Below are 27,889 nucleotides of genomic sequence, written 5' to 3'. Positions count from 1 at the left end.
ACATAGCCCCACTCCACAAAGGGGGCAGTAAAGCAACAGCAAAGAACTACAGACCAATAGCACTAACATCCCATATCATAAAAATCTTTGAAAGGGTCCTAAGAAGCAAGATCACCACCCATCTAGAAACCCATCAGTTACACAACCCAGGGCAACATGGGTTTAGAACAGGTCGCTCCTGTCTGTCTCAACTACTGGATCACTACGACAAGGTCCTAAATGCACTAGAAGACAAAAAGAATGCAGATGTAATATATACAGACTTTGCAAAAGCCTTCGACAAGTGTGACCATGGCGTAATAGCGCACAAAATGCGCGCTAAAGGAATAACAGGAAAAGTTGGTCGATGGATCTATAATTTCCTCACTAACAGAACACAGAGAGTAGTCGTCAACAGAGTAAAGTCCGAGGCAGCTACGGTGAAAAGCTCTGTTCCACAAGGCACAGTACTAGCTCCCATCTTGTTCCTCATCCTCATATCCGACATAGACAAGGATGTCAGCCACAGCACCGTGTCTTCCTTTGCAGATGACACCCGAATCTGCATGACAGTGTCTTCCATTGCAGACACTGCAAGGCTCCAGGCGGACATCAACCAAATCTTTCAGTGGGCTGCAGAAAACAATATGAAGTTCAACGATGAGAAATTTCAATTACTCAGATATGGTAAACATGAGGAAATTAAATCTTCATCAGAGTACAAAACAAATTCTGGCCACAAAATAGAGCGAAACACCAACGTCAAAGACCTGGGAGTGATTATGTCGGAGGATCTCACCTTCAAGGACCATAACATTGTATCAATCGCATCTGCTAGAAAAATGACAGGATGGATAATGAGAACCTTCAAAACTAGGGAGGCCAAGCCCATGATGACACTCTTCAGGTCACTTGTTCTATCTAGGCTGGAATATTGCTGCACTCTAACAGCACCTTTCAAGGCAGGTGAAATTGCCGACCTAGAAAATGTACAGAGAACTTTCACGGCGCGCATAACGGAGATAAAACACCTCAATTACTGGGAGCGCTTGAGGTTTCTAAACCTGTATTCCCTGGAACGCAGGAGGGAGAGATACATGATTATATACACCTGGAAAATCCTAGAGGGACTAGTACCGAACTTGCACACGAAAATCACTCACTACGAAAGCAAAAGACTTGGCAGACGATGCACCATCCCCCCAATGAAAAGCAGGGGTGTCACTAGCACGTTAAGAGACCATACAATAAGTGTCAGGGGACCGAGACTGTTCAACTGCCTCCCAGCACACATAAGGGGGATTACCAACAGACCCCTGGCAGTCTTCAAGCTGGCACTGGACAAGCACCTAAAGGCAGTTCCTGATCAGCCGGGCTGTGGCTCGTACGTTGGTTTGCGTGCAGCCAGCAGCAACAGCCTGGTTGATCAGGCGCTGATCCACCAGGAGGCCTGGTCACAGACCGGGCCGCGGGGGCGTTGACCCCCGAAACTCTCTCCAGGTAAACTCCAGGTACTCCAGTATTTTGATCGTACTTGAGAAAGTTCAGAACCTTGAATTAATTCTGTAACTTTGTCCCTGCAGTTTGACATCGCCTTTCCACTTGTCATTTGCATGGCACTGTTATTGTTTTGATACGAGTATTGAGTGTTTTTAACACATGCGAAGACTTAGTTTAACCTTACACTATTTTTCTAATATTTCGGTAAAGTAAAAATTTCTTTATTACCATTTAATGTTAATTGTTGAAATTGAACTTTGGAAAGATCCTTTGCAATGATTTGTGCGTAGCTGTTCAGGTTTGGTGTGTCTGCATGTGTAACTTATGTTGTGGTTAATCTGTTTTATTTGACACCGTTATGTTCCCTATTACATTGTTTGTTAAGACAAGGTTAAGGGTATTTTACAATCTTGGTCAGTTCTATTACTTGGTGATTTAAAACAAATTTTTCAGAGTTAATAGTTTGAGTGAGTGAATGTTGACATGAAATGCATATCGTGGGACTTGCAACTATCTCCACTTAGAATGTCTTACATTAAAATCACCATGATGATTGGGCCTGGGTTTATATGGTATGTTGGGCAGTATTAGATTTTTTCATTAAGATATCTTTAGAATTTTGCGAATTTCCATTTAGTGATTTGTACAAAAGTGATTGAATTTTGAAGTTCGATTTTCACTGTCATCATTTAGACTACAGTGCTTGTGTTGTTAATTAACTATTTGCAGATTGAATTTTAACTTGTAAATGAACCCCATTTTGTAGTCTTTTCGCCATCTTCCATTTCATATTGAACCCCGGTATCCATACTTCATCATAACAGCTTGTATATTGAACCCCGGTATCCATACTTCATCATAACAGCTTGTATATTGAACCCCGGTATCCATACTTCATCATAACAGCTTGTATATGTATCTTTGTAAAGGCTTAAAAAACTGCATTCGACTTTAATGTTACTTATAAGATGTATTTTTGTTATTGCTGGGTTTGCAACTTGAAAGTTTGAAAAAATGAAAGGTGTTACTTTTGTCCTGAGCCTTAGTTGACTCTGATAAGAAAGCCACTGGGTTTATCTACCATGAGTTTGAGGTAGTGGTATATATAATCTTGTAGTTTCTTGTTCTAATTACCTTTAACTTAAAATGTCCTAGTCTGTATGGTTGCAACTGCCATCGTTCTTTCGATGTTGAGATGGCTTGGATGATGAGGCTATTACCTCGCCTGGTAGGTTTTATGTTGAAAGCTGAGTAGTGTGTCACAACATTTGATGATTTAGCTAGCCCTAACATTTATAGTGTTGGTAAATGACTTTAGTGAGATAAAGCCATTTATGATAAAATAAATGTATATTCATGGTCCCTATATTGTACTGTCTTGCCTTCATACGTCCTCCAGCATAGTATTTATTTGGTATTGTTTATTGTTCATTAGATCTGTTGACAGCCAATTTATTTAATCTTTAACAGGTTATTTATTTAACATAGTGCCATCAGTTCAACTCCAGGTCTATGATCATGAGTGTGTGATGATCCTAATTGCGCTAATGTTAACGTATGACATTGACCTTAGCTCTGTCATCACTGAAGGTTCTTGACTCACATAATGACTAACACATTGGAGAATTAATGTTTGGAATTTCGTCATAATTTCCTAGTGTCCACGGGACGGATATGGTGTCCACAAACTACTAGTCATTTCGGTGGCAAAATTTAAAAATCTTTATTTGCTCCTTGTCTTTTTTCTGTTTATAATTATACGTAGTAAGTTCATTGCATCTCGTATATTTTCATCAGTTTATTTTTGTCAGTACACGAAACCTTGTTTCCTCAGTTATGCGTAATGTCAGTCTTGCCGTGTAAATAAAACAGTAGTGTATCACTGGTATCTTTATTGCGAATACTTCTCTGCCTGTTATTTTGTAATTTCTTATTTTTTCTTAAATGTGTATGAGAGACCAGTTATTAAAACGCATTTATCGATAATGTATTTGTGCTGTGAATTTTTTAATTATAATTGTGTTCACAAATTAGGTGTTTTTAGAATTCTTCTGTTTAATATGCAGGGTGATGCATGTCTCGTGTGCTGAGGTGGAAAATATTTAACCGTGGATACAACTGTGCTACTTTCCCATTTACAAATTGTGCAAAACTTAAGTGTTGTCGGTTGTGCCAGGCCTATATAGGGTTACTATTTAATTTTCTTGCATGATTGTATGTGTGAGGAGGCTCTGTTGTTTTTGTTCCCTGATAAAGCGTTTTGAATGATACGGTGTTTGAGAAGTGTCATGCGTTCATGCTCTTAAGATAATTTTTAAAACTTTTAAACTTTAGGTTTACGTTGTCAGGGTATGTCACTCACTGTTGGAGGGAAAGGGCTTATATTTCACTGGTGTTCCCCAACCTAATTAACATTTTCTTTAACGAGATTGGATAAAACTGCAGCGTGCAGTTACAAACACATGGAGTGAGGACTGGAGGGGAGGGAGGGACAGGAGTACTGAAGAACGTCCGTCCTTCACTCTACTGCCACAGATCAGCGCTGTATAGTCCTTGTGGCTTAGCGCTTCTTTTTTTTTTTATTATAATATACTGCCACAGATATACGTGATTTTGGAAATCTTATGACTTGAAGTGGACCCCTAAATCAAAGCAGAATTTAAAAAATAATTAACTGGATCAGTATTGAAAACGAATTAAATACTTTAAACCTTCAGAAGATCCACTTGCTCAACATTGTGCTGTGTACCCGCGTATTTGGGGTGAGCCAGCCTATAAGACATGAAAAATAACGTTTGGAATTTTCACGCTCCTACTACCTTAATTTGTTTGAGAAAATTATATCTACAAAATTGCTACCTTTTCACGGGTCCCACCATCTAGGATGGGTGTTACCCGCTCAAGCGCGGGTATCTTGCCGACTTGTAAGAAAATTCTTCGTAGCCTCTGGAAATTTCTTTCGGCAGTGATCAATAACTTGGTATAGGTATTGGTTACTTCTCATTCTTGGTGTGCTTTCCGTTGTACTCCTGAATTAGAGCAATACCGTGTTCAGCATAGTTGTCAACGACCTTGATGTTTCCTGCCTTCCGTAGAGCTGCTGGGAAATCCTCACTAAGCCCAAGTCGACAGATCTTTGCCAGGAACGCATATTTGATCTTGAGCACCTGGAGAAACTTGAGGGAGTTTGTCGTTGCCAAGGAAATCAAATTGGGAAGGGGATCCTGTAGAAGGTTCACACTTTAAGAGCAGTTGTGGTCGCCTTCCCTCTCATCCATTGCTTTCAAAACTGGCTTTTTACTGTCAACCTGAACGGAAGACTTAAACAGCTCTAATCCCTGTTACTTCCTACTAGTACTCCAAGTGGCCTACCAATTTTGACACTGAAGCTTTTGCGATTTTATTATAGTATTGGCGTAGATTTATTGAAGAGTTGCAGATCGCTGAAAGGTTCTGCTGCTGCTATCAGAGCTGTAATCAAGGCGTTCAGGTGCATGACCTCTGTAAACACGCTCGCATCTTGTAGGCAAGTGAGATTATCCAGCTGCTTTTGAAACATGCACAACTTTGTGCTTTATGTATTGCTTATGAATACTTGAAACAGTACCCAAGAATCTTTGCTCCAAGAGAGCATAGACAACTCAACATCTGTAGCAGTCTTAGTATATTTCTAATTTCAGAGCCTTGTACATGTGATATGTTCTTCAGTATGTCCTTAACAATAATGAGAGCGTTGTGAAGGTTACAATATTCTGCCTGTCAAGATCGTGCAGTCTAACTTTATATTACTTCTCTACAGCAGTGAAATGACACTCATAAATTAGGAAAGAACATTGGCATTAGAAAAAAAAAATCAAACTGTGGTAGTAGATGTATGTGAGGAGAGACAAGACAAGCAGTGTGATGGTTTAATGGTAACCTTATCTCCACTACCTTGATGGGTCATCCCTGTCTCAAACACCAAGAAACTGAGCCTGCCATGGACCTGTCTCCTGAGCCTACCACCACCGTGCTACACTTTCAGTAACCTCTCTACCTCCTTCTTAATTGTAGTTACCCACTGCCATCTTGGATTATCTCTTGTCCTTCCTCTCCTCTCCTTCCAGTCACATCCTTCCTTTCTCTTTCCTCTACATTTTCTCTTTACCTTTACACCATAACCATTCCAGTATTTCCTTAATCCTTCCTCTCTCCAGCCATGCCTTAGTCCCTCATCTTTCTTCACCATACCTCCCTCATCGTGTATGTCATTGTCTGCTGCAGCCCTGGCAGTTAGGTCAGCATCGTGGTGGCCTCGCATGTAGCATCACAGCACCACCATGGGGGTAAGTACCTTGTAGGCCATGCTGCTGCTGTTATTGCTGCTCTACACTACTTGATACACTAGTAGCATGCTTCTTGTTCCCCACATTTCCTCACAGATTAATGAGCTAAACTGTGGATTTGCAGGAGAGTGGACAAATGAATGACACGCTGAAATGGGTTAAATATTACACGTTAGACAAAGGATAAATTGCAGGATGAAAAAGATATCAAGAAGTGTAAGGAAGGATGGGTAGAGTAAATGATGTATTGGACTGAATGACGGTACACAAATAACCAACACTTAGATTGAAACGCATGACGACATTCCAGTCTGACTTGGGCGATTCACTAGTCACAAAAACACGAAGGGAACTAGTATATACAGTGGACCCCCGCTTAACGATCACCTCCAAATGCGACCAATTATGTAAGTGTATTTATGTAAGTGCGTTTGTACGTGTATGTTTGGGGGTCTGAAATGGATTAATCTACTTCACAATATTCCTTATGGGAAAAAAATCGGTCAGTACTGGCACCTGAACATACTACTGGAATGAAAAAAGTTCGTTAACCGGGGGTCCACTGTATATGAGAGGGTGGCAAGGGCGGAGCCGGGGCTGGTAGTAGTAGAATGAGAGGAGGTACTACCCCTGTCTGTCTTCGAGAAGGTGCTGGACAGTCACCTAGTCAGTACCTGATCAGCCAGGTTGTGGTTCATACATCGGTTTGCATGCTGCTAGCAGTAACAGCCTGGTTGGTCAGACCCTGATCCACCATGAGGCCTGGTCTCAGACTGGGCCTCGGGGGCATTGATTACCGAAACCCTCTCCAGGTACCTCCTCTCGGTCTACTTCTCCTGCTCCCCCCCCCCTTCATATATTTACGTATGTTGGTTTCCTTACCTTCGTGCTTGTGTGACTGGTTAATGGTTGGACCTCAACGTCATCATAAGTTTCATTCTCCTATGTGCGTGTTATTTGTGTATTGTTCCAGTCACAGAATTGTGCTTTTTTATTCTGAATAATGGTATTAAATGAACAACAACATTCATGATGTGTCCTTACCCAGGCTTTACATCTGATCATCTTGAAGACTGGCTGATAGTGATTGTGAAATATATTAATATAATTTAGTTGAATACTTGGTGTATTCAACTGGGATACAAATAATAGCTGGGACTGTAGAGGAGGAGTAAGTGATGGAATGGAGTGTATGGTGGCCACAAGGATCACACAAAAAGTATTCAGCAGATGTGATTCATGGATATTGCTTGTGATATTACCTGTACTGGTTTTCAGGTTTTTGTAGCTCTGCAGCCTGATCTGCAGCTTTTCTGGTGATTACTGAAGCTTGAAAGAGACATACAAACACATTTAATGAGGACATGTTTGGTCATGAGTGGCTTTTTTCAGTCCTAATACAGTCACAGAGAACAAGTAGAGTATATAGTACAGAGAGTCAAGTGAACAAATGAAAAAGTGAGATAATGTAACAGAAATGAGGCAGATTTAAAATGAAGCAGGACTAATATAAGAGTTGAAGAGTCTGTTCAGAGTGGGCCAATAGGCCTATTGCAGTGCTCCTCTCTGTAAAGTGGTATCCTATGATGATGACACATCTCTTTTGAGTAAAGCAAAGCACTGTAAAGTGGGACCTGCCTGTACAGTGGAACCCCAGTTTTTGAACTTGATCCATTCCAGAAGGTCATTCTAAAACCAAAACATGCAAAAACTGAATCAGTATTTACCATAAGAAATAATGTAAATACAATTAATCTGTTCCAGACACCCAGAAATATTAACAACCCAGAAATATCCACCAACTCTTCCACATTCATTATTTACCTTTAAAATATTTGTAGTCGTAATATAGGGCAAGAGGTGAGTAGTACTTTTTCATAGGAAGTCAGTGTCTGACTTTTTTGGGTTATCTTTGGTTCTTTACACATATGCTGCAATGTATGATAATCTATGTAACTGTATTTGTGTATACCTGAATAAACTTACTAAGTAGCTGGTAGATGTAGGTAGCCAGTAGATAGCCTGGGCTACATACATGCACCTACCTACATAACTACACGATATTTAATGAAGCCCAGAGCTAAGTTATTACCACCAGCATACCTTGTTCACTGAGTTTAATCGTTTCTAACAACTACCTTTATATGCCAAGAACAATAATGAATAATAAGAATAGTAATGAATAATTCATGCCAAGAATTGTAAGCAAAAGCCAGATGCAGATTCATACAGTTTTCTCTAATGCTTGACCAGAGAAAGAGAAAACATAACGTTTTCCCTCCACCGACTACCACCCTTTGATGGCATATAAACATTGCATATTTATACTATGCTATGTAACATGTTTCTTATATAATTTTGAAGAAAATATCATAGATGGATTAATGAAAATGTCTATATTAACGTAAAAAAAAGACATTTAACCCTTTGAGGGTCGACAGGCCCTCTCCGAAACTCGTTCTCAGGGTCGGCCAAATTTAAAAAAAAAAAAAAATTATTTTCTCTTATGAAAAGATAGAGAATCTTTTCCTGATCATAACGACACCAAAAGTTTGAAATTTGATAGAAAACTTACGGAATTATGCTCTCGCAAAGTTAGCGGTCTCGGCGATGTTTACGGATCGGCGATTTTGCCCACTTTGAGCCCCATTTTCGGCCAATTTCACTGTACTAGTCAACAAAAAACATGAATATTTCGCTAGAACTCCATTTTTTCTATCGAATGGGTGCAAGAAACCACCCATTTATAAATTCAACTATCCAGTACAGTGGTCAGAATTTAGCAATTTTGCCAATTTCACACAAATTTCAAAAGATGCCAATTTCGGAATAGGGTCCAGAATAAACAAGAAAGACATTCCTGGCACTAAAATGACATTTCCTCTAGTCATTAGTCACGTCTCAAGGCCCCTCTTATATTCTTTTGCTTTCCACTTTGAATTTTTATTCTCACAAAAAATATAAGATTTACTGTTATGCAGACTACTGCATTAGTGTAAAAAATGGTATAAATATTATTGGTTCACTTGTGAAAGAATATTAGACTCACCAGTTGACGTGTATTGCACGCTTGGCACGATTTGTTTACTTTTGAAGTTTGGTAAAAATCGAACATTTCTGCTACTTTGAGCTCAATTTCAAGGCACCTTTCATTGTAAAACCAGTCAAAATCATCTCAATTTCAGTAATATGTCTTCCATTCTATAAAATGAGACCAAGAAAACTAGAATACAACAATAAATACCATACGAAAATACACTGCAAAGTCGCTGATTTATTAAAAAAAAATGGAAAAAGTTTTTTTTTCTCATTATGCACTGTGTGCTGCAGGATTTTTTTTTAGACTGTGCACACTGACCACATAGACCCATTCTTTCATATGAAGGCCTACCAGCCTTCTCCCACTAGATTTGAGGTCGCTAGAATTTATGAGTACTAGTACGTCAAAAACCCCTACGCGTAAGACGTACTAGTACGACGAAAACCCTCAAAGGGTTAATGTGCCCAAGAACGAGTCACGAATGTTTGAGCGGCCCAGGTTGACACATGATACGCATGATTTCTGGATCAAGGTCTGATATCCGGAGCAAAATTTTGCACAAAAAAGTTCTAAAACCAAATCGTCTGATAACTGGGGCGTGCGAAAACCAGGGTTCCACTGTATATGATTGTGGAAGAAGGAAGGGATAAGTATGTGTGGCGGGGGAGGAATGTTGGATAAGGGTGGTGTGCACATGTATGCTTATATAATCTGTATATAAATAAAATAAATATAAATGTGACATTTGTGTTTTTAAGTACAGTAGACCCCCAGTTTTCGGCCGTAATCCGTTCCAGAAGGTTGGCCGAAATTCAGAATGGCCGAAAACCGAAGTAATATTTCCCATGAGAAATACTGTAAATCCAATTAATCCGTTCCAGAAATACAAAAATATAAAAAATAAAAAACATTCTTTAAAGAAAAAATAGTTTTGTATACAGAAAACAGAACTATAAAGCACTAACTTTAACGATAAATGAACATTACATACAGTGGACCCCCAAATTATGTAATTAATCCATTCCAGAGAGAGTGACTTTTCCAAAATGACTTACTCCGAATTAATTTTCCCCGTAAGAAATAATGGAAATCCAATTAATCCGTTTCAGACACCTAAAAGTATTAAAAAAATGTTTTCTATATGAAATATACGTTTACTTACACAGAAAACAATGATACATGAAGAACAAAACAATAATATCACATTTACCTTTATTGAAGGCATGGTAACGTATGGAAGACTGGAGGAGGGGAGAGGATGGAGGAGTTTACAAATGTTTGGTAAGGGAATCCCCTTTCATAAAGACTTCAGGTACCAAGTCCTTATCCTGGGTTACTTCTCTTTTGTTTTTAATGCCACTAGGACCAGCTTGAGTCACTGGACCCCTGTCGCTCAAAAAAGTGTTCCAGAGAGGTCTGTTTCTGGTGTATGTTAGGAATTGTGTTGGGAGACAGGACAAGATAATCCTTCAATATGACACTATTATCAGCTCTACAGCTTATTTATCTAGCACAGTTCATCTAATATGACATAATAAACAATATTAATAACATAGAAACATGATATATATTCTAGAATGAATAAAATATGGCATTAAGAATGTCACAAGTGGTTTTTTTTTTTTTTTTTTTTTTTTTTTTTTTGGTGTTTAAGGCCACTGAAAGATTAGCCTTACAGTGGTGGTGAAGATGGCAGCAGAGGCAGCGGTGTTAGTAGTCCTATATACCTCCAATAACAATGGAGAAGTCAGTTTCGTGCGTCCTTTTTCTATCTATTAATAGCTTAACTTGCCTGCCACACTGTTAATGCTACTCTTTATCACTGGCTGGCGCTATAACCTTTATTGACTCCTGCTGCTTTAGTATCATACATATTGCAGAATCACTGAAAAAGGCACATTCTACCCTCTCTCTCGACCCTTTACCAAAGGGCTGGGTGGCACTAGAAGCTTTCTTTGGGTCCATGGTGGCTTATTTAGCAGTTACAAGCACTAAAATGAAAGGAATAATACAAAATGTATCGTATGAACTCGTGGGATTGTCCTTGCTGGCTGGTAAACAATGGCACATTGGCTGTTCATAGAGTATCGGGGACGCTTAGGCTGCATGGACACATTCCGGACGAATGACTTAGTGAGTTCAGTGACGTTCACCGAGCCAATATTTTGATGAAAAAATGTTGCTTATTCCAATGACGACTTAATCCGGGGGTCCGCTGTACCTTTATTGAAGACTCTTGTTGGCGTATTAAAGGTGAGGAGGGGAGAGAGAGTTGGGAGTCCCCCTCCATAAGGACTTCAGGTATCAAGACCCTCTCTAGAGTTATTTCCCTTCTTCGTCATTTACTGCAACAGTACATTCATTACTTACCGTAAAATATTTGTAGTCTTAACCCTTTCAGGGTCAACAGGCCCTCTCCCAGACTCATTCTCGGGGTCGAGAAATTAAAAAAAAAAAAATTCTTATGAAAAGATAGTTTTTTTTTCTTTTCTAAACATTATAGGCTAAAATTTTTTTTTTTTTTGCCATCAATACTTACTGAGATATGGAGGCGTGACGTTGACAGAAAATGAGCCGCATCATCGCCGAGTGCCGGTCACCCGGTATTTTCTTGTTTACTTTTTTTGTTTTTTCTATTTATATTTTTTAAGTAACTTTTATGGCCTGTGAGACCAATATGAGCACTATTTCGTAAGTTTTTTCTCTTTATTTACTACACAATAACTGCACAAACACTGTTGTCACTACATTGTTTACAAAACTTGTTTACACAAACAATATGAAGTGTTTATTACTATTTTTCTATATTTTATATACACACATAGTCACAGAACATGTTTCTAGAAGTTCTGCAGCTTGTGGAACTCTTTGAAACATGGTGTCATGCACAGTGGTGTTTCACACTCGTCACACATAAAACGAGTGTGTCTGCGTTGCTGTGGGCGTGTTTTTTTTTTTTTTTTGTATGTGCACGGACGTAACGCCTCTTTCGAGCCTTTTTCTTGAAAGCCGTAGCAGGCAGTTGTATTAGGAAGTGATCACCATGCTTCAGACGAGAAGGTAGTTGTTGATAATTTAGTGGGCGGTTTTCTATTGCAGGTGTTGTTCCTTGGTACTTGAATACTATTTGTCTGATGACAAACAAAACTCGCCATATGGTGGTTTGTTTCTGGGCCTCGTCTTATACATATTATAAGCATTGAGCATGGAAATGTCCAGAAGATGGAAAAAGAGTTTTATATACCACTTACAACTCATGCGAACACAATCAGCAAACCCAATCTGCATGTCACATTTGTCCACTGAATGCATATTGAAGGTGTAATCAATCACAGCTGCAGGTTTTAGAATGAGTTCATTGGTGTCTCTATTCTGTCTGCCAGTGTCTGTCATTTTGTTAGGGTGAACTGATGACAACAGTGTGACATCTTGTTTGTCATGCCACCGAAATGCCATGATGTCATTGGCAGCAAATGCCTGCACCTCGCCTCTACGAGTGCCAGCGTCAAACCTGGGCATATGGTTACAATTTGCACTCACTGTGCCACACACATCTGTCATGTTCACTCGCAAAAAATCACTGAGTGAGGGGCTTGTGTACCAGTTATCAGTATATAATATATGCCCCTTACCAAGATATGGTTCCATCATCGTTCTAACCACATCAACAGAGATGCCCAATAACTTCCTGGTATTTTGCAATGTATAACTTCCAGTGTACACAATAATATCCAATACAGGACCACTGTAGCAGTCATGAAGCACAAATAACTTTATACCAAAGCATTTCCTCTTGCTTGGTATACACTGCTTGAGTGAGAGCCTTCCTTTGAACAGAATCAAAGACTCATCAATAACAAGCTTCCTGAAGGGATAAAAATACACATTGAATTTCTTTTTCAGATACACAAACACATTCCTAATCTTGTATAACCTGTTGTTTCTGTCAGGTCTGGTTTTGTCTGAGAAGTGTAGCATACATAATAGTAGCACAAATCGATTCACTCGCATTATATCACTGAATCCTGGGGTTGCAATCAGGTGGTCTGTTGACCAGTATGATTTGACACTGTGCTTATACACATGTGGCATAAGCATTATTGTGGCAAAGCAAAGATACATCTCAGCCACAGTTGTATCCTTCCACTGGTGTAGGCATGATTTTGATGAAAGTATTGTGTTTGCCATGGTGTAATCAAAGTGTGTTGCTTTCCCTGACAAAAGTTTCCATCAGGGGTTCGTCAAAGAATAACTCGAAACGTTCCAGTTCAGTGGCATTGTTCCCAAGTGTACAAGATGGTCGTATTCCACTTTGACTTTCATCAAACTGATGGGGATTGGCAACAAAATTGTCAGCTTCCTGCCAATCCCAGGTGTGGTCTGCTGGTGGGTACTGGATATTGAGACGTGGTTGTGGTTGTGGAGTTTGTGGTTGTGGAGGTTGTGGTTGTGGAGGCTGGTGTGGTGGATGGTTGGGGGATGGTGGCCTTTGTTGTAGATCAGCTGAGGCAGCGGCTTGGGTGGCAGCGTGGCCCACTGCTGGTGCCTCACGGCCGGCACCACCACTACCGCCACCATGCACATTTTCTATCCCAATTGCAATACTATCATCTTCATTTTCACTGTCTGCTCCTGTTGGGCAGCCACAGGATGTACTCCGAGATGTACTCCTTCCCCTTGGAATAGCATATGGCAGACTACCAGAGCACATATACTGTCATATATACTGATGCTTCACTGGAGAATATTCCACTTCACTATCGCTACTGGAACTGTTTTCAAGAGCTTGTAGTTCATATTCACTATCACTATCATCACCAATGCTCACATCTGAGTCCGGGATATGGGAAAATAGGAGTTTCCTCTTTTGTTCTGGTACAACTGAACGTCAACAAGACGGCCCAGTAGCAGAGGTGGAAGGCCGAGGGTCGTCTGGGTTTTCCTCACTATTACCGGTATTATGGTCATTAGTTTCGGTCACAACCTCGTCAAAACCTTGAAACTTGTCTTCACTGGCACTTCCATCTGTATTAGAACTGTCACTGGGGAACAAAAGTGTCCCAATTCGCCGAGGAGTGAGGAGTTTCTTACCGCAAGGCATGGTGGAAAACTTATACTAAAATGGCATTCCCACAATGCACCACTGGGTCTCAGATTTTTTTTTCTACCGCACACACTGACCATGCACACCCATTCTCTCACATCTAGGCCTACCAGCCTTTTCCTGCTTGATTTGAAGGCGCTAGAATTTACGCATACTAGTACGTCAATAACCCTGGCGCGTAAGCCGTACTAATATGTCAGAAACCCTGAAAGGGGTAATGTAGGGCGAGAGTTAAGTAATATTTATTTGTAGGAAGTCAGTGTAAGCAGTGGTATATGTAGGTACACACATGCAGCCCCATCCTGGGCTACACTACACAGCCATATTACCATCGACGTAACGTGTTCACGAGTTTAATCGTTTCTAACAACTACCTTTAGATGCCATCATAAACAAAGGGAGAATTAATGAATAATTCATGCTGAGAATTGTAAACAAACGCGTATGAAGGGCGGTGACTGGGCTAGACATCAGATTCACAGTTTTCTCTAATGCTGAATCAGAGAAAACATAATGTTTACCCTCCCCCCTCTCCCTTGATTTGCCGATGCTCACCACTCGATAGCATATAAACATTTCATGTTTATATGCTATGTTTTTATGCTATGTAAAGTGTTTCTTATATAATTTTGAAGAAATTATCATAGATGGATTAACAAAAATGTCTACTTTAACCCTTTCAGGGTCCGTCCCGTAGATCTACGCCTTTACGTTCAGGGTCCAAACCGTAGATCTACGCCATGAGCTCAGCTCACTCTGATAAACTGTGTGGTACATTTGGGCCTAGATATGAGAGAATACATCTATGTGGTATGTGTGCATCACATAAAACAAATCCTGCAGCACACTGTGTATAATGAGAGAAAAAACCGAGACCATGATTTTCGATTAAAATAGCAACTTTGCAGTGTTTTTTATAGTTGCATTTGCGATTTCTTTGTCTCATTTGATAGAATGGAAGACATATTACAAAAATAGAGATGATTTTGATTGGTTTTAGCACAGGAAATGGCTTTAAACTGAGCTCAAAGTAGCGGAAATGTTAAATTTTTGCAGATGTTCATGAGTAAACAAACGACCTCGCACATCTAATACACACCAGCTGGTGGGTCTAATATACATTCACAAATGTGGTGATGATATTTATACAATTATTACAATATTGCATAACAGTAAATCTTCTATTTTTTGGTGTGAATAAAAATTCATTGTGAATAAAAAATCAAAATGGAATTTATTTGTAAAGCCTCAAAACATAACTAATGAACAGAGGAAATGTTAGTTTAGTGTCAGGAATATCTACATTGTTTATTCTGAACCCTATTTTGAAATTGGAATATTTTGAACTTTGTGTTAAATTGGCCAAATTACCAATTTCCGATCACTTTATTTTGTAGTTGAAACAGTTGACTTTGCGATTTCTTGTGCTCAATCGATAGAATAGAAGTAATACTAGTGAAATAGCTAAGAATTTGGTCGACTGGAATAATGTAATTGGCCTAAAATGGGAGTCAAAATCGCCGATTCGTAAATATCGCTGACACATCAAAATTCACGAGAGCATAATTTCGTCAATTTTCCATCAAATTTCTTACTTTTTGTTTTATTACCTTCACAAAAAGATTCTCTACCATTTCATAAGAAAAAATAAAAAAAAATTTTTATTTAAATTCTTGGACACTGGGGCACCACTTCAGATTTTGGCCTTGGACCCTGAAGGGGTTAACCTAAAATAAGACATTTAATGTGCCCAAGAATGAATATTATTAAACATACATTGTATCTTTTTATGTATACTGTGTAACATGTTTCTTATATAATTTTGAAAATATCATAGATGGATTAATGAAAATTTCTATATTAGCCTAAAATAAGGCATTTAATGTGCCCAAGAGTGATTATTATTATGAGTCCAATACAGCTGATTGCAGAGTTGCTGGCTGAATTCCAAGTTAGAATTTTGGCCAAAAAGTTTCCGAAATCTGATTTGGCAGATATCCACACTGGCCAGTGTGCAGGGGTCCACTGTATATTTACATTTTGTTTTTATATAATATTTACATTGAATTAGTTTAGCCACATGTTTAGCTAAACAAAATTTCCAAAGATTTTTTTTGAGAGGATGTTGCCTGACCACAAGAAATATACTGTGATGATATACAGTATTACTAAAGAATTTAATAAATAATTTTAGGCACAGTATTGGTGAATGAAATCTGAGTTTTTATACAGTGGACCCTCAGTTATCAGCCGTAATCCGTTCCAGAAGGTTGGCCTAAAACCGAAATGGCCAAAAATTGAAATATTTCCCATTAGAATTAAAGTAAATACAATTAATTCATTCCAGACACCCAAAAATATTAACAAAAAATACATTTTTGAAGATTAATTATAGTTTTACATGCACAAAAGAATGAGAACTAAATGAAATAAATACATGAGCAATTAAATCACTATTACATACCTTTTTTGAAGACACTTGTTGTCTTATGGAAGATAGGGAGGAGGAGAGATGTTGGGGTTATTGTTTGGAAGGGGTATCCCCCTCCATAAGGACTTGACCCTTTGACTGTCGCAAGCCCCTTTCTGAAACTGTCATTCCATGTCACAAAATTTTTGGGAAAAAAAAAATTTTCTTTTTTTCTTTGGAAATGATAGAGAATCTTTTCCCGATGGTAATGACGCCAAAAGTATGAAATTTGGCTGAAAACTTGCGGAATTACACTCCCGTGAAGTTAGCGATCTCGGCGACACACGCATCGGCAATTTCGTCGACTTTGAGCCCTGTTTTTGGCCAGTTCCGTTGTTTCATTTGACCAAACTTGGCTATTTCTTTAGAACTCCATTTTTTCTATCAGTTGAGTACAAGAAACAGCCCATTTACCGATTTGAACTACCCAATAAAGTGGTCAGAAATTGGCAATTTGGCCAGTTTCACGCAAATTAAAAAAGATGCCAATTTCAAAGTAGGGTCTAGAATAAACAATGTAGACATTCTTGGCACTAAAATAACATATCCTCTGTTCATTAGACACGTCTCTTATATTACTATTGCTTTCTATTTCGATTTTTTATTCATACAAAAAATACAAAATTTACTGTTATGCAGACTACTGCATTATTGTAAAAATGGTATAAATAATAATAGTGCACTAGTGAAAGAATATTAGACTCCCCAGTTAACATGTATTGGACGTATGATGTGATTTGCTTACTCATGGACATTGCTAAAAATCAAACATTTCCGCTATTTTGAGCTCAGTTTTAAGGTCGTTTTCATGGTGAAACTAATCAAAATCGTCTCTATTTCTGTAATATGTTTTCCATTTTATCACGTGAGACCATGAAAACGAGAATACAACGATAAATACTACACAAAAATACACCTCAAAGTCGGTGTTTTAATCCAAAAAAACGGTCAGGGTTTTGTTTTTCTCAATATGCACTGCATGCTGCAGGATATTTTTTATGTGGTGCACACTGACCACACAGACCCATTCTCTCACACATGGGTCTACAGCTTTCTCCTGCTTGATTTGAATCCGCTAGAATTTACACGAATAAATATGTCCGAAACAGTGGCGCGTAAGACGTATATATACGACCAAAACAGTCAAAGGGTTAAGGTAATGCATCCCTCTCTGGGGGTTACTTCCCTTCTTTGTCTTTTAACCCTTTCAGGATTTCTGACGTACTAGTACGGCTTACGCACCAGGGTTATTGATGTGCTAATAGTACGCCTAAATTCTAGCGCCTTCAAATCTAGTGAGAGAAAGCTGGTAGGCCTACATATGAAAGAATGGGTCTGTGGTCAGTGTGCACAGTATAAAAAAAAACTCCTGCAGTACACAGTGCGTAATGAGAAAAAAAAAACTCCAACCATGTTTTTGGTTTAAAACAGCGGCTTTGCAGTGTATTTTCGTATGGTATTTATGGTTGTATTTTAGTTTTCCTGGTCTCATTTTATAGAATGGAAGACATTTTACAGAAATTGAGATGATTTTGATTGGTTTCATAATGAAAAGTACCTTGAAATTGAGCTCAAAGTAGCAGAAATGTTAGATTTTTACCAAAGCTCAAAAGTAAACAAATCATGCCAAGCGTCCAATACACATCAACTGGTGAGTCTAATATTCTTTCACAAGTGTGCTGATACTATTTATACCATTTCTACACTAATGCAGTTGTCTGCATAACAGTACTCAGGAAATCGTAATGACACGATTGCAAACAAACCATACCACGGGCGGGGATAGAACCCGCGACCAGAGAGTCTCAAAACTCCAGACTTTCGCGTTAACCACTGGACCAGCTAGCCACAATACAATTCGTCCAACTAGGTATATTTCTACACCATAGAAAGGTTAGCATAGGTACCACTGTGACCACAAATACAAGTTTTTACAGACAAATCTCCAGGTGTATGGTGTAGAAATACACCTAATTGGACGAATCTTATTGTGGCCAGCTGGTCCAGTGGCTAACGCGACGGTCTGGAGTTTTGAGACTCTGATCGTGGGTTCTATCCCCGCCCATGGTATGGTCTGCATAACAGTAAATATTCTATTTTTTTTCTGAGAATAAAAAGTCAGTGGGAAGCAAAAGAGATGTAAGAGGAGCCTGGGGACATGACTAATGAACAGAGAAAATGTTATTTTAGTGCCAGGAATGTCGGTCTTGTTTATTCTGGACCCTATTTGGAAATTGGCATCTTCTGAAATTTGTGTGAAATTGGCAAAATTGCCAATTTCTGTCCACTTTATTGGATGGTTGAAATCGGGAAATGGGTGGTTTCTTGTACTCATTTGATAGAAAAAATGGAGTTCTAGCAAAATAGATATGATTTTCGTTGACTAGTACACTGGAATTGGCCGAAAATAGGGCTCAAAGCGGGCAAAATTGCTGATGCGTCGAGACTGCTAAGTTTGTGAAAGCATAATTCTGTAAGTTTTCCATAAAATTTCATACTTTTGGTGTCATTATGATGGGGAAAAGATTCTCTATCATTTCATAAGAATTTTTTTTTTTTAATTTCTGAAAAATTTTCGACCCTGAGAACGAGTTTAGGAGAGGGCCTCTCGACCCTGAAAGGGTTAATGCCACTTGGACCAGCTTGAGTCACTGGACCCCTGTCGCACAAAGTAACTATCCAGAATGCTCTGTTTCTGGCATCTCTTTAAGGTTTCCCTGAAGTGGGACAAGGTTTTGTCACTGAACATGTTGCAGATATGGCTTGTTTCAACTTGGTCAGGGTGATACTTTTCAACAAAACATTGCAGCTCGTTCCACTTTGCACACACGTCCTTAATCACTGAAGAAGGCACCTCCTTCCATCTCTATTCCTCCTCCTCTGAAACAATTTCCTCAGCTGCAGTCTGTTGCCTGTTCCAGTTGAAGGTCATGCAGCCCTTCAGTGGTTAGCTCTTCCCTGTGGTCCTCCACCAACTCTTCCACATCCTTGCCACTCGCATCTGGCCCCAGGGGCTTCCCCAGTGCCTCAGTAGATTGCACAACAGGCGTAGGGTCCTCAGGGTCAGTCCCAAACCCTTCAAAATCCCTCTCTTGGATACACTCTGGCCACAATTTTCTCCAAGCGGAGTTCAAAGTCCTGGAAGTCACTCCCTCTCAAGCCTTACCTTATGCAATGGAGGATGCTGAAGTGATTCCTCCAGAACTCTCTTAGGGTCAAATGAGTGTCTGAGGTCACTTCAAAGCACCTTTGAAACACTGCTTTTGTGTAGAGTTTATTGAAGATAGAAATGACCTGCTGGTCCATGGGCTGGATGAGAGGAGTGGTGTTAGGAAGCAAGAACTTCACTGTTATAAAACAAAAGTCCCTAAACAATTGGTCTTCCAAGTCTGAAGGATGAGACTGCAGGAACATTAAGTACCAGGAGGCACTTAAGTGGCAATTTCTTTTCCAGTAGGTGTTTTTCACACTGGGGCCAAGCACATCATTAACCCACTCTTTGAAAATGTGCCTTGTGACCCATGCTTTAATATTAGCTTTCCACATCACACACATTCTATTCTTGATGACATTGTTTTTCTTGAACACACTGGGATTTTCAGAGTGATAGGCCAGTAAAGGTTTCACTCCGAAATCTCCACTAGCGTTAGCACAGAACAAGAGTAAGCCTGTCTTTCATAGGCTTGTGTCCTGATAGTGCTTTTTCCTCCTGCGTAATGTAGGTCCTCTTTGATTTTCTTCGAAAAGAGGCCTGTTTCGTCACAATTGAACACTTGTTGGGGGAGGAGTCCTTCAGCCTCTACATACCCCTTGAATTCCTGCACAGATTTTTCAGCTGCACATTTGTCAGAACTTGCAGCCTCACCATACCTTACCACAGTGTGTATGCCACTACGCTTCTTAAATCTCTCAAACCAGCCTTTGCTGGCCCTAAATTCACAAACAGCAGCACTTGTTCCAGGCATTTTCTTCACAAGATCTGCATGCAACTGCCTTGCCTTCTCACAAGTTGACTCCACAACACTATCTCCCACTGATTGTTTTTCGGTGATCCACAAAACCAACAACTTCTCCATATCTTCCATTATCAGTGACCTTTGTTTGGTTTGCACATTTACTCCTTTTGCCACATCAGCTTCCTTGATTTGTTCTTTCTTTGCCAGGATAGTAGTGATTGTTGATTTGTTTTTCCCATACATCCTGGCAACTTCTAGCACTCTAACTCCACTTTTCATCATCTTTCTTAAATTCCATCGTGTTTCTCACTTTCTTTCCAAACGAACTTAACTTGGAACTTTCTTTGGGGCCTGGTTACTTATATCCCAGTTGCACTTAATTGATAACCACAAAAAATCAATGAATTACATGTATAGCAAAATATTTGGATGAATGAGCAGAAACTTCCTCACTCACCCAGAGACAAAGCCAGACTGATGTATTCGCGGCTGGCGGTGGCAGGTTGACACGTACCATACGGCTGATAAGCAAAATAACAGCCGATAATCAGGATCTGAAAAACTGGCCAATAACCGAGGGTCCTCTGTATTTTAATTAATTCTTAATTAATGTGTAGTGAATGTCAGAGTGTTTAGGGAACTGTTTTCTAAGTTGTTACTTTACTTTTCAGTTGTGTTTGACAGTTTGTGACCGGGTGTACACCTATTACACAACACACGAAGACAACAGTAGTCATGAGGTGGACACCATGGTGCTCAGTCTTGGTACCGCACTCAAAAATATATTCCCAGCTGTCCCTCTCACGTAAGTTTCCACTCGTTTCATTGATTACTTTCAGTATTTTGTAGTTAAAGGAGATAAGATGGAGAAACTTCTGTAGTGAAGAGGAGTTATTCTCCGTGAGAATATGGGAGTAACCTTGTTGAAGAACTGTATTAAAATCTCTACTCGAATTAGTCGGGAAGTTAAATTTAACCTAATTTTTTCTTTACTGTAAATTTTTTATACCTCTTGACTCTGACATATTTTGCATCATTGATGAGTCTTTTACACATGAAGGGACATTAACTGTGGTAAGATTTATGATATTAAAATCAATGTCAGAACAAGGGTTAAAAGTTTTCAATAGGAAATCGAACCTAATGTGTATCCAGCTGATCGTGCAAGCGTCTGATCAGCTGGATTATGATTGGGCCTGCAGGCCTCTAGCACAGATAACCTGGATGCCCAAGTGTTGGCAGGGAAGCCTGGCTCCAGGTTATGTTAAAAGAACCCTCAAAACTGGTCACAGGTATACTCAATTTGTGGTTGAAAGTTTGGTTAATTTTTGTGGCTTTTGCAGCCATAGCTAAGAAGTGCCAAGTTGTGGTACAGTACTTAAGCTTTGTAAAGAATAAGGGAGATTTGATTAAAACATTGGAACATGCATATACATAGCATTAGAAATCTTCCTTATGAAGAAAGATTGAAGACTCTTAAGTTACATTCACTTGTTAGACGAAGAATGAGGGGAGACCTGATCGAAGTGTATAAGTGGAAGATAGGTATTAATAAAGGGGATATTAACAAGGTCTTGAGGATATCTCTCCATGAGAGAACCCACAGTAATGGATTTAAATTAGATAAGTTTAGATTTAGAAAGGACATAGGAAAATATTGGTTTGGAAATAGGGTAGTTGATGAGTGGAACAGTCTACCTAGTTGGATTATTGAGGCTAGGACTTTGGGTAGTTTCAAATTTAGGTTGGATAAGTACATGAGTGGGAGGGGTTGGATTTGAGTGGGACTTGCACATCAGAGCTTATTTCTTGGGTAGCATTGAAAATTGGGTTGGTCAAATGTTTGTTAGTGGGATGAATTGTAAAGGACCTGCCTAGTATGGGCCAACAGGCCTGCTGCAGTGTTCCTTTCTTATGTTCTTATGTTCTTATAACCAAGAAGGAATAATATATACTGTTTTGCCAGAGAATTCGTAGTTCACTTGATTTTATCATACAGAGTTTTTGTTTACCATTTTGTAGATCCCTACTCATATTCATGCTTTTCCATATTTAATTTTTTTTTTTCTCTAGCAAAAATCTCTAAAATAAAAACTACTCATAAGATTCCATTGTAAATGGGCTATACACTAATAACCTGCATGTAGGAGAGAGGAGACCAAAACATCGGCGTATGCTCCACTCTATGTACTGGCTGTTTATATATTATTCCAGTCATGGTATTGTGCCTTTTTGTTCTTTATAAATGGGCTCACTCTTTATTTTAAGAAGTATGCTTAAACTTTTTTGTAATTTTTCATTACAAGTGAATTTTTTCTATAATCTGTGGTTACGGGATTCACATCAGCTCCAGAAACTTACTTGCTGCATATTATGGGGTTGTATTTTACAGTATTAGCATTTACAGAAAACTCCTCAGGGTATATTATAGATGGAGGGTGGGAGAGGGAGATTAAATCTTACTTTTAGATTATAGCATTATAAGGGTATATAATGGTTGTAACAAAGATTATTATTCTGCTTTGCTGAAAGGTAAAAAAATTCTTAGCATATTCTTGAAATATTATTTTACTATCAGTAAATTGGAACTGTTGTTGTAAGAAGAACTTTGTATGAAAATAAATACTGTATATCATAAGTGCACAGTTATACTGTACTTCATATTTCCGTACAGACACATCATCCGCAAAGTGGACATCCAGCCTTCTAAGCGGATGCAGCAGCTAGAGGAGCTGGAACGAGCAACACTGGGAGGGACTAGAGACATGGGACCATGCGGCGGCTTCTCTACTCAGTACATGTGTATGTGCGACTACCATGCACTACCATATAGAGAAGAAGTAGCGTGGGATGTCGACACCATCTACCTCTCACACGATACTCGAGAGCTCTACTTACACGACTTTGATTATTTAGAGCAAAAGTGAGTGGCATGAATGGTTTTTGTTTGACTAGGAAAATCTCTTCAATACTTGTTGCTGTACTATTTAAAATACTACAGTAGATCATTGATTAACATAAGGTTCTTTAACATGTTTTCTCTATTTCACTTGCAAAATTGTGGCAAATTTTTAATGAACACTCCGTAAAATTCAACTGGCATGGTGCCACTTCTAGGGGCAAAATTTTGAGTGTCACGAGCTGGACTATGGGATTTTTTCCCTCCATCTAGTGGGCTCATGGGCAGCCTGCCTGTGGGGCAGGTCATTGTCTTTGTAGGGGAGGCCTAGCTTTCTCCCCTGCCTCCTCCTGTCCCACCTCTTGTCTCATTGGTCCGTATATACGTGTCTTGTACGATTCTTAGATCTGTGTTTATAATTAAATTAGTTGATTCCTGCATACCAGTTAATACATGCAGTGTTTTCATATCATTTGCATCATCTGTGCTCAAATGTGAGAATGCTGGAGACAATGTTAATATACAAATTGAGAAGGCAGGCCTGAACTGCGCCTGTCCATGAGAGGCTCTCTCTCCTTGTGTTTATATACTTCTGCTTATCTTCCTTTACATTATAAAGGTTAAAAAATGAAAGTAACCTGGATGTGTATACAGTAGCTACTTCATGTATACAATTTGTGCATCAGTTTAGTTGGTACACTTGTATATTGTAGTAAAGAAACTAGGGTGTGTGTGAGGGTTAGGTGTTGGTGCTAAGAACTAAGTCTAAAAACATCCCACCCACTCTTCTTGTACATTGATAGTTTTGTTGAAAATGCAGAGAAAAATGATAATTTTATTACATTCCTTTATTGTAATAAATTTATTAATGCGTATTAAATACTTTATGTATGTGAAAGCATTCTGGTAGTTAATTTCACAGCAGTGAGAGATACGATGGCCCTGGGGCTGTCACAACTTTCAACCCATCATGATCATGGTTATCATCATGACCATGATCATCATGACCATGATCATCATGACCATGATCATCATGACCATGATCATCATGACCATGATCATCATGACCATGACCATCATGATCATCATGACCATCATGATCATCATGACCATCATGATCATCATGACCATCATGATCATCATGACCATCATGACCATCATGACCATCATGACCATCATGACCATCATGATCATCATGACCATCATGATCATCATGACCATCATGATCATCATGACCATCATGATCATCATGACCATCATGATCATCATGACCATCATGATCATCATGACCATCATGATCATCATGACCATCATGACCATCATGATCATCATGACCATCATGATCATCATGACCATCATGATCATCATGATCATCATGACCATCATGACCATCATGATCATCATGACCATCATGACCATCATGATCATCATGACCATCATGATCATCATGACCATCATGATCATCATGATCATCATGACCATCATGACCATCATGACCATCATGATCATCATGATCATCATGACCATCATGATCATCATGACCATCATGATCATCATGACCATCATGATCATCATGATCATCATGATCATCATGATCATCATGACCATCATGATCATCATGATCATCATGACCATCATGATCATCATGACCATCATGATCATCATGACCATCATGATCATCATGACCATCATGATCATCATGATCATCATGACCATCATGATCATCATGACCATCATGACCATCATGATCATCATGATCATCATGATCATCATGACCATCATGATCATCATGATCATCATGACCATCATGATCATCATGATCATGACCATCATGATCATCATGATCATGACCATCATGATCATCATGATCATGACCATCATGATCATCATGATCATGACCATCATGATCATCATGACCATCATGACCATCATGATCATCATGACCATCATGACCATCATGATCATCATGACCATCATGATCATGACCATCATGATCATCATGACCATCATGACCATCATGACCATCATGACCATCATGACCATCATGACGATCATGATCATCATGACCATCATGATCATCATGACCATCATGACCATCATGACCTTCATGATCTTCATGATCTTCATGATCACCATGATCTTCATGATCACCATGACCATCATGATCACCATGACCATCATGATCACCATGACCATCATGATCACCATGACCATCATGATCACCATGACCATCATGATCACCATGACCATCATGATCACCATGACCACCATGACCACCATGATCACCATGACCATCATGATCACCATGACCATCATGATCACCATGACCATCATGATCACCATGACCATCATGATCACCATGACCATCATGATCACCATGACCTTCATGATCTTCATGATCACCATGACCATCATGATCACCATGACCATCATGATCACCATGACCATCATGATCACCATGACCTTCATGACCATCGTGACCATCATGATCATCGTGACCATCATGATGACTATGAACCATGATCATGACCATGATCATCATGACCATGATCATCATGACCATGATCATCATGACCATGCCCATCATGACCATCATGATCATGATCATCATGGTTATCATGATCATGATAATCATGATCATGATGGTCACACTGATCATGGTCACGATCATGATGGTCACAATGATCATGGTCACGATCATGATGGTCACAATGACCATCATGGTCGTGACCATCATGGTCGCGACCATCATGGTCGCGACCATCATGGTCGCGACCATCATGGTTGCGACCATCATGGTCGCGACCATCATGGTTGCGACCATGTCCTATTAAACTATTATTATGATTGATGATGACTAATAATGATCATCATGATCATGATAATCATGATTATGATAATCATGATCATGATGGTCACAATGACCATCATGAGTATTTTAAACAATGAAATTTGAACATTTCAGTTTTGAATCACTGTAGTTTTATAGTTTTTTAACATTACAGTGAATAATACAACAAAATGATCAGTTCACTATATGTAGTCATACAATTTATTAATCAGATTTAATCAAATCAAATCAGTGATCTGTAATGCAGGAACAGTTCATATGGTCATTATATGAGTTACAGTGCATTCAAGAGAATGGATTATTCTACTAGGTAATGCTATAACAACATAGTTTGGTAAGGTTTCTCTCATTATACAACTGAGTTATACATTTATGAAATATAAGTTATTCAATATTGGCATTAGATTAGATATGAGAATTTATTGATCTTTGAGCATTTATTTATGGGGTCCTAAGGCTAGGGGAGTTACACAGTGAGTAATGATATTTTGAGGCAGTAGAAAGTGATTTGTTAACTATGTAAGTAAAGTTAATTTAAATACTGTTTATTTAGTTTTGGGTGAGTAGGTGGTTTTTTTTTTTTTTTTTAGAAGAGTCTTGAATTGATATACAGACGGTGTTTCCTTGGTAATCACTGGTAATGAATTCCAAATTTTTGGGCCTTTTATGTGCATTGAATTTTTACATAGTGTGAGATGGACACAGGGGGGGGGCATCAGAGAGTGATCTGTGTCTTGTGTTATGGTCGTGTGTTCTGTTAATGTTGGTAAGGAGAAGTTTGAGGGTTTATACCTGAGTTTAGTGTTCTATGTATGTAGTAGGCACAATAATGAGTGTGGATGTTTTGTATGGTGAGTAACTTTAGACTTTTGAATATTGGTGGAGTGTGCTGTCTCAAGTGGGAATTTATCATTCTGACTGCAGCCTTTTGCTGTGTAATTAATGGTCTGAGATGATTTATTGTTGTTGAGCCCCATGCACAGATTCCATAGGTGAGATAGGGGTAAATAAGTAAGTGATACAGGGCAAGGAGAGCTGATTGTGGAACATAGCACTGTATCTTTAATAGTATGCCTACAGTCTTGGGGACTTTCTTGGAAATTTGTTGTACATGCGTTTGAAATTTGAGGCTATTATCAAGGTGGATATTTTCTGTAATTCAGTATTTACGGTATTGGCTAGTATGACCCCAGTGGAAATCAGTACTTTGACTTTTTTGGGTTATCCTAGGTATTTTGTCCATGTATAATAATTGCACTTATGTGTACCTGTGCCTAAATAAACTTGCTTATCCCTCTCTACTCTGTTCAGAATCATTGACGTGTACTAGCAGTCACAATATAAGGTAAGAAATATTTCTGTAACATTTATAGTCTTAAGGAATGCATTAAACGTAATACAGTACATATTGACAGTGAACTACAATTACGATATTTTTATTTTTTAATGATTGGTAGGTCTAAGAAGTTTGTTTGCGATTTTTGGGGTGAAGGAATGTACCCCTATTTTCCCACAAGTTCTTCAGTTTGTATAGACGATTTTGTCTTGCAATGTTCAGGAAATTAACTACCGTGTTAATCGATGGTCTGCTGTAGTTCAGTTGGGTGATAGTTCCCTGTCTAGTATAATTTCCATTTGCCTAATTATTCTCCTTTAAAATTGTTGTAAATTATTGGTTATTTTTCCTTTTAATATATGCGTAATTATCATAAACGAATAATGGTTACACAAAACTACAAACAAGGACCAATTGTCTTCATGTTTT

The 27,889-nt window shown here is 38.8% G+C and overlaps 1 protein-coding gene across 6 annotated transcripts in view; it reads left to right on the top strand.

Annotated features, from left to right (window-relative positions):
* Positions 1 to 27,889, top strand: part of LRR (Leucine-rich repeat) — a 705,864-nt gene that overhangs the window by 396,669 nt on the left and 281,306 nt on the right. For 5 of the 6 annotated variants that reach the window (XM_070084670.1, XM_070084668.1, XM_070084669.1 and 2 more), the window contains exons 5-6: positions 21,046 to 21,179; positions 23,049 to 23,297. In XM_070084670.1, the coding sequence (XP_069940771.1) occupies positions 21,046 to 21,179; positions 23,049 to 23,297 (383 nt within the window). Of the gene's footprint in view, positions 1 to 5,298; positions 5,805 to 21,045; positions 21,180 to 23,048; positions 23,298 to 27,889 lie in introns of those variants that run through there. The other variant, XM_070084671.1, reaches the window with a different exon arrangement.

Source organism: Cherax quadricarinatus, chromosome 13 (genome assembly GCF_038502225.1).
Source record: "Cherax quadricarinatus isolate ZL_2023a chromosome 13, ASM3850222v1, whole genome shotgun sequence".
Classification (NCBI taxonomy): domain Eukaryota; kingdom Metazoa; phylum Arthropoda; class Malacostraca; order Decapoda; family Parastacidae; genus Cherax; species Cherax quadricarinatus.
The sequence above is the reverse complement of the archived record's forward strand: the minus strand, read 5'-3'. Positions and strand labels throughout refer to the sequence as shown.